Source organism: Loxodonta africana, chromosome 6, assembly GCF_030014295.1.
Source record: "Loxodonta africana isolate mLoxAfr1 chromosome 6, mLoxAfr1.hap2, whole genome shotgun sequence".
Taxonomy (NCBI): Eukaryota; Metazoa; Chordata; class Mammalia; order Proboscidea; family Elephantidae; genus Loxodonta; species Loxodonta africana.
In genome coordinates, this window is record NC_087347.1 from 74,625,264 (window position 1) to 74,633,252 (window position 7,989).

At 54.8% G+C, this 7,989-nt stretch overlaps 1 protein-coding gene across 1 annotated transcript; it reads left to right on the forward strand.

The window, feature by feature from the left end:
• The first annotated feature begins 2,243 nt into the window (after nt 1-2,243).
• On the forward strand, nt 2,244-5,876 carry DLX2 (distal-less homeobox 2). The gene is made up of 3 exons (XM_003406223.4): nt 2,244-3,047; nt 3,530-3,714; nt 4,210-5,876. Exons 1-3 carry the CDS (start codon nt 2,630-2,632, stop codon nt 4,612-4,614), a joined length of 1,008 nt encoding a protein of 335 aa, XP_003406271.2. The 5' UTR covers nt 2,244-2,629; the 3' UTR covers nt 4,615-5,876.
• The last annotated feature ends 2,113 nt before the right edge of the window (nt 5,877-7,989 follow it).

Below are 7,989 nucleotides of genomic sequence, written 5' to 3' on the forward strand. Positions count from 1 at the left end.
TGAGGCCACCCTTCCCCCCTCCCCCAAAAAAAATCACTTCCGAGAGGGGCACCACCAGCTCTGAACTGTGGGCAAAGCCAATTGTCTACCAGACTGTCTTCCTAACTGCACCACAGTGAGGAAATTATTTGGATTGTGATGCAGTAATCAAATAATTTGGGAAATCCAGAGTTGTAGCCACATAATCAGAATTAATACCTCAAGACTTTACTTGATTCTGTAGTTATGAGTTCTGCTTCTCTCTTTCAGTTTCTCTCTCTCTCCTTGCTCATTGCTACACACACACACCTACACACACACATACACAGTCCCTTGTTTTCCAGATAAAGGGGGACTAGAGTCATATTGCCTTCCAGGAAGATATCATTTCCCAGGCTCCAGTCCACCCAGACTTAGGTGGTTAGTGGAAGCTCACATACAAATAAAACACAACATACTTGCCATCATGAAAAAGTCTGGAGGATGTGTTTAAGGTAGGGACAAAGGACCAGAGAGCACACAGCAACACTATAGCAATTAGGTTTCTTAAATTTCATTTTCAGGGGTTAAAAAGGTGTCTACTTTAGGTCAAAACAGCTACTATTGTGGTGGCAGAAAGAAAGATCTAGAATTTGTAGCCCAGATACCAAAACGCAACCTTGATTACATAGCAGAGGTTAACTTTGTAACTGGGGCCCAGAACGCATCAGCAGAGCTCGGGGTCAAGGCAAATAAATTCACCCTTGTCCATCTACGGGCCTTCCTTAACCAAAAGGAAGCCTGGGAACTAAATCCAGGCAGACTTGAAGGTGTGATATTCCGCCAAGGGTGAGCTGTGTGGATTCTGGAGTTTTAATTACACACTTGCTTTTTCTAGGGAAGAAGGCCAAAGATCATGTTTTTCAAAGTATCATCTTGTTTTCCATTAGGCATTTGTTATAACAAGTTCTTTCGGCGACATGTTATGTCTTTAGGAAGGGGTGCTTCAGTTGGCGCGCACTAGCACAATTTTGTGGCTTTTAATTATTATTTTGTTCTTTTGGGGGGTTTCAGAGGCTGGCGCCTTGGCGCGATTAGACTGTCTACTGGGCCCGCCGCAGCTGTGCACACCGCCCACCAGGTGGCGCCACTAGACAAGAGCTGCCATAGGATCCTCAGACTTGGCGTCCTTGTCCACCAAAGACGGGTATCCCCTACTGCGGGCCACGATGCCCAACCAACAAGTTATAGACATATACAGGAGGTCGCCACTTCATATTTTTAAAAAACAAGAAGAAATTGCAGTCGAAGGGCAGAATAGGGCCCAACGTGAGAAAGTGTAAAAAAACTTTTTTTTTTTTTGTAAGATAGGATTAAATGAAATGCACGGGATAAAACTTTCTATATTGGCGTAAATTTACCGAGACTTGATAAATCTAGTATCGAGACGACTCTCTCACCTAATTATCATCCCACTTCCTTTTTTTAAGTACACAGAATTTGGAGTTAAAATGAACTTTGAAGGCCATCTGGTCAGTCTGGTCTAGCTTTCTACCCCAGAGAGAAAATCCCCGAGATCATTTTTCGGGTATCAATTAGCCATCAAATACACATAATTACTCAGAGCCTCTGCGTGTCAGCAAAGTACAAGGGGAAGTGGTTTCAAATGTGTTATTAACTAATACCTTAGAGTTTATACAGCTTTTCTCTCAAGCAACAAGGGAAAAATCGTTTAAATATTACCTAATTAATTGTCCTAATATCCCTGTGGGTTGGTTAGGAAACCGGTATTATTATTTTACGTGGTTTATGAATCATTTAAATCAATTGACTATGTCAAGTGCCGAGTGACTGACAAGGGTAAATGTCAGACACTTGGAGGAAAAGCGGAGCTAGAGTTGGCCTGGCTCTTGGCATCGCTTTATTTTGATTGATGTGTTTGAAAACTGACCTCCAACAAGAACACAGGCATCCCTGGAATTGGTAGACACTTGCATACAGAACGGAATGGGAGACGTCACTGCTTCTTCCTCTGAGTCTTCCTCTTCACGGCTCCTGTCCTCCGGCGGCCGGACACCGGGACACCTCCCCGCCGTAAGCCCCTCGCCTAGCTGCTCCCATTCAGCCGCGGCCCTTCACCACCCGCGGCTGCTGCTGCGCGCTCGGGGTAACACCCGCCCCTCCAGGCGGGCGTTCCCGGGGCCCCCCAGTCCGGCTGCCCGGCGCTTCTGATTGGCTGTTGCTAGGTGACGTCGCCTGCGCTCACGTGACGACTGTTAAATGCCTAGCCTGCTGGAGCCCGCCGGGCAGACAATCGTAAAGCCGCTCGGGGCCGCTCACCTGCTCCCGCCTCCCGGAGGTCCGGTCTGGCCCCTCCACCTCTGTCCCCTCCGCTGCCCGCCCCCTACCCGAGCCCGCGTTGCGCTAGGAGCCGAGCCGGCTGAGAGGAGGAGAGGATGCGGCCGGCGGCAGCTGTCCCGAGCAGCGCACGGTGATCGCCTCCCCTGGAGGAGGAGGCGCCTAGACGGTTGCCACATTTCTTGTTTTCCTCCCCCCCCCCCCCCCCCCCCAGTAATTGCATTGGCTGCTGGAGAGAACTGGGAGAGACTGAGGAGGCGCCTCGCTTCCCCCGCGTGCCTGCCACCCCTGGTCTTTCCCGTCCCAGGCCAGGATGACTGGAGTTTTTGACAGTCTGGTGGCTGATATGCACTCGACCCAGATCTCGGCCTCCAGCACGTACCATCAGCACCAGCAGCCCCCGAGCGGTGGCGGCGCCGGCCCCGGCAGCAGCAACGGCAGCAGCAGCAGCAGCAGCCTCCACAAGCCCCAGGAGTCGCCCACCCTCCCGGTGTCCACAGCTACCGACAGCAGCTACTACACCAACCAGCAGCACCCGGCGGGCGGCGGCGGCGGCGGCGGCGGCGGCGGGGGTTCGCCCTATTCGCACATGGGTTCCTACCAGTACCACACCAGCGGCCTCAATAACGTCCCTTACTCCGCCAAGAGCAGCTACGACCTAGGCTATACCGCCGCCTACACCTCCTACGCGCCCTATGGGACCAGTTCCTCCCCAGCCAACAACGAGCCTGGTATGCATAACGCTCGCTTTAAGGGTGCCGAGTCGGTCCAGTTACTAAGGTGGGTGGGATAAAAATGTGTGGGGCGAAGTTCGGACTGGAGCCCTGCTATCCGCCGGCTCCGCGCACTTTACCCTCCCCAGCCTCCACTCTGCAGCGGGTCTCCAGCTACATCCCTTGCGCACAACTGGTGGGATCGGGTGGCCTTGGAGACCGAGTGGGAGCGCAGTGCATGTCTCGTGGTAACCCCGGTTTCCCTTCCATCTGCTTTGTTCTCTCCGGTGTGCGCCCATCTTCCTCTTCCCTGGAAGATCCAGCTGCCGGGTTCTGGGGAGGCTCCGACCCGCGCGTTGCGAATTGCGCCGGGGCGCGGCGCAGCGTCTCCAGGAACCCGCCTTTCGTCTCCGGCCAAGTACCCCGCCGGGCCCTGCAGGCGAGCAGGAACTCCTGGGCTCCCGGGGTTGTACGACTCTTACGGTTGCGTTTCCTTGCAGAGAAGGAGGACCTCGAGCCTGAAATCCGGATAGTGAACGGCAAACCAAAGAAAGTTCGGAAACCCCGCACCATCTACTCTAGTTTCCAGCTGGCGGCTCTTCAGCGGCGCTTCCAGAAGACTCAATACCTGGCACTGCCTGAGCGAGCCGAGCTGGCAGCGTCTCTGGGCCTCACCCAGACTCAGGTGGAGGCTCGCAGCCTGCGGGGGCGGGGGACGCCGGCCTGGGCTGGCTGGAAAGCAGGCGGGTTTATGGGAATGTTTTTTAAAGTAATTTTAAAGATTTCTAGGCCCGCGCCTCGGACGGCCTAGACTTCTAGGCCCAAAGCTGAAATCCCCCAGGAGGCTTCCGCTTGGGAGGGAAGGAAGAGGACACTGTTGGGGCAGAAATCCAGTATCACGTTGTCTATCCACGCGCTACTAATTAAGCGGGTAAAATAACTGGCCCTCCTGCTGTCACCGTCACCACACGCACACCAGCAGTCCAGGGCCTTTTGGGATTACCTCTCAACAGAGCAGGAACAATCTGAGCCTCCGAGGTCGCTGCACGTGACTTGTTGACTCGCCCTGGGTGTTCAGTGCCTCACTCTAGCCAGCCATCATTATCTTTTCCGCTTCCTCCTCTCCCCCTGCCCTATGCCGAGGTGCCTCCGCTAACGCTCTGCTCCTTTTTCCAAAAAGGTCAAAATCTGGTTCCAGAACCGCCGGTCTAAGTTCAAGAAGATGTGGAAGAGCGGCGAGATTCCCTCAGAGCAGCACCCCGCAGCCAGCGCGTCGCCACCCTGTGCTTCACCGCCCGTCTCGGCGCCGGCCTCCTGGGACTTCGGCGCGCCGCCGCGGATGGGAGGCGGCGGCGGCCCAGGGAGCGGCGGCAGCGGTGCAGGCAGCTCGGGCTCTAGCCCCAGCAGCGGGGCTTCGGCTTTCCTGGGCAACTACCCGTGGTATCACCAGGCCTCCAGCTCCGCGTCCCACCTGCAGGCCACGGCGCCGCTGCTGCACGCGACACAGACCCCGCAGCCGCATCACCATCACCATCACCACCACGGCGGCGGGGGCGCCCCGGTGAGCGCGGGGACGATTTTCTAACCCCACCGAGCCTACAAGCCAGAGACTGAGAGAGCAGAGACCAATTAGCTTCCGAGCTCGTCCTCCAGAGCCAGAGGCTCCCTCCTGCTGGCCCACTGCCACTACCCCAGGCCCTGCTCCATCGCGCGGCCACCGAGCGACTGGGGACTGGAGGCGTCTCCACGCCCCATGCGCGAGAGTTCCTCTTGGGGGGGAGTCAGGCAGCAGCGGCTTGGCGAAGGCGGTAGCCCGCGGCGGCATTGCTGACCTGAGCCCGGGGCCTCGGCCGTGTGGTGCCCCGCCTAGGCCTGCCTCCCCTCCCTCCCCGCCTGGCGAGCCCGTCCGGCGCCGTCGTCGCCCGGGGCCACTAGCTGAGTCCGCAGAGGACTGCCTCCCCCGCCCGAGAGGCGTCCTGGCGCTCAGAGGCTCCCTTCTCCTCGTCTGCCCCTAGGCGCAGCTCCTGTTGCTTCGGTTATTGACCTCTCGGGGTCCCGCCTGCCCGCCTGCCCCACGTGCCCCCTTGACCCGGGCCGCCCCGCCGCTTTTTTCCTGCCCTGCTGTTTGCAGCCCCCAGAGCCCCCTCCCCGCCTTAGCGCTGACCCAGGAACGCTCCTTAGCTCACGCCTCATCAATCACCAGTGGACTTTTTTTATTTTTATTTTTTTAAAAGTTTAGGTGCCTTTGCGGATGACCTCATTTTGATGTTGGAGAAAAAATGATTTTTTAATATGTGGACATTGCAAAAAAAAAAAGTGTTTAAATTATCTTTTTTAAAACCTATTCAGGATTATTAGCCTGGACTTGGACACGGAGTTTGTAAATAAAGGTGTCTGTAGATTTTCCCACTGATTTATTTGTATAAAAACATTCATCTTTGCAGACTTTTTTGTAAGCCTCCAGTTGTGAAAACTGAGGTTTAGCAGTGACCTCAGCAACCTCTTCATTTTATTTTTTCCCTTTAAAAAAAATTTTTTTTTTCTCAGTTAAATGAAGCTACTGATTTGAATTTGTTTTATCTTATCCTAAGGTCTTTGTTCTTGAAATGAAAGGTATTTTGGGATTATTTATTATGAAAACAACATGCTCTTAATGTTGACTTTACAATACGAAGAGATTATTTAAATAAATTATTGTTTTCATTGGATGTGTGCGTTTTTTCCTTGGGGCCAGCGCTCCATCGGTCACGCGCTGGGAGCTAGAGCTACCGCCCAGGCCAGGAACCTGGTCACCCGAGACGACATTTCCATCTTTCGGAGGCTGCGAGGGCGGTGAAGTGGGGCTAGGCGAGGACTAGCGGGCTTGGCGCAGAGCAGCCGCGAAGAGTTCACGCTCTGCCCCCGCCCGGCTCTGGGCGCGGGGTTAGCCAGCTTGCGGCTCGATGAGTCACTCAGCGCCGGGCGGCTCCAACCCCCGCCCCCCCGGCCTCTCTGGCGCCGGCGCCACCGCCCCTCGCAGGGTTTGTCTCCGCGCCCCGCGCTCCCTCGTTGCTGGCCTGGCCTTAAATCTGGGCCGCCACGGGGACCTCCTGTCAGGGCCTAAGCGCTGCTGTAGCCGGAGGTCAGACCTCTGCACAAAACCCTCGTCTCCACTTGCCCCATGGCACTCGAGGGAGAGCGGGGCGCTGGCCGGGCTGAGAACTCGGGGAGTCAGTCCACTCAGGCACTCGGGGGCATGGTTGGCTGCTGTGGAATGCAGGGCGACCCTCACACTCACGGCCGCGCTAGCACACACCCTGACTTATACTTGCACAATCACCTGTATATACTATCACACACTCACAGTCACACTCATACTCTCATACTTTCACACACAGGCACACAGGATGACATACAGTCAGTCACACACTCACACATATAACCACATGCAGACACAAATTCATGTACACACACTCACATACACTGACACACAAGCTCACATGTGCACACATCACACTGACACAGAGGCTGAGCACAGTCATACCAGAATGACATCCTTTGACCTCACACTCTGGGAGGAGAAAGGTCTACACACCATTCAGCTTTGCTTTCCACATAGGCCCCACCCAAGGAGCTTCCAGCTTTGGAAGTGACCTGACTTATGGCATCCCCTGCAAAGGCCAGGAGCCCTGGTGGCACAGTGGTTAAGAGATCTGCTGCTAACCAAAAGGTAGGCAGTTTGAATCTACCAGCTGCTCCTTGGAAACCCTCTGGGGCAGCTCTACTCTGTCCTATAGGATCCCTACGAGAATCAACTTCAAGCCAATGAGTTTTGCAAAGACCAGGGGTAGGTGGTTAATGGAAGTCTAAACTAAAAGTCCCTTCCTAAAGAGTGTTGGGGCCTACAGTTAGAAGCTTCCTAGCTTCAATCACTGACTAGCTGTGTGACCTTGGGCAACCCACTTAACCTGTCTGTGCCATGGATTCCAGATCTACGAAATAGGGAAAATCATAACAGCTATCTCCCAGAGCTGTGAGCATCCAATGATGTACTCAATAAATTTTAGTTATTATTAATATTGTTGTATTGTCACAGTGCCACCAAACAGGGCAGCTTTACTTTTGCCTGTGATTTTGAGGCACATAACTGTGGCCCAGTGACCTTTGCAATTTCATCATGTGTGGAAGAGCAGTGCCCTGGAACTGGGAGAACTCTGGCTCTTTCTTGCCTGGGAGCCTGAACCTCATCCATCCTCTCTGAAGGGACTGGCCTTTGCTGGAGAGGTGGCTGGGGGCAGGCCGGAGAGCTCTGCTCACCAAATCCAGGCCTCCTCTCCTCTAGTGTGGTTATCCAGGCCATCTTTGTTGTATGTCTTCAAGTTGTCCGTGCCAAAAAAAAAAAAACAGGCATGGGGCTGGGGTATCTTTCTGGGCTCTGTGGCATCATCCTGGGGGGAATCCTGATTTTTTCTGGCCAGATTCATTTGGGGGCCTGCACGGAGTTTGGTTCACAACAGAGTATGGTCCATGGAGTTGGGGAAGGCAGGGAGACTATACAAATCCAGTGTCTGAGTGCATTTCTGCATTGCTTTCCCAGGCCAGGGAAGCCTGGGCTGAAACCCGTTGACCTGCGATCCCGGGCTATCCTAAGTAGCCGCTGCCTGGCAGATCCCCATCCCTGCCTTTCCCCAGTTCCAAATTCTGTGGTTTCTTTGAGTGCCAGTAGCTGGTGCCAGCCTCCCTCCTGCGGTTGACTGTGCCCTCCCCTCTGCTGTGCGCACTTCCCTCCCCTCTCCCGAAACCAGCGGCGGAGAGACGGGGCAGTAAATTGGCTGGTGTCGAGGATCTGCAGCAGACAAGATGATTAAGAGGCCTACGCCGGAGCGCCCGGGGCAGGGAATGTCAGCCCAAGTTGGAATCACGCAACAGGCCTTGGCATGAACTGAGCCTGGGAGCTGGGAGGGCGGGCGGCCCCAGCTCC

What these genes read in the sequence shown, in the direction of transcription:
- DLX2 (XM_003406223.4), top strand. Translation starts at nt 2,630, where the DNA reads ATGACTGGAGTTTTTGACAGTCTGGTGGCTGATATGCACTCGACCCAG. An exon ending in CCCAGCCAACAACGAGCCTG is followed by an intron (nt 3,048 to 3,529) that starts GTATGCATAACG and finishes GTTTCCTTGCAG; the next exon opens with AGAAGGAGGACCTCGAGCCT. An exon ending in TGGGCCTCACCCAGACTCAG is followed by an intron (nt 3,715 to 4,209) that starts GTGGAGGCTCGC and finishes TTTTCCAAAAAG; the next exon opens with GTCAAAATCTGGTTCCAGAA.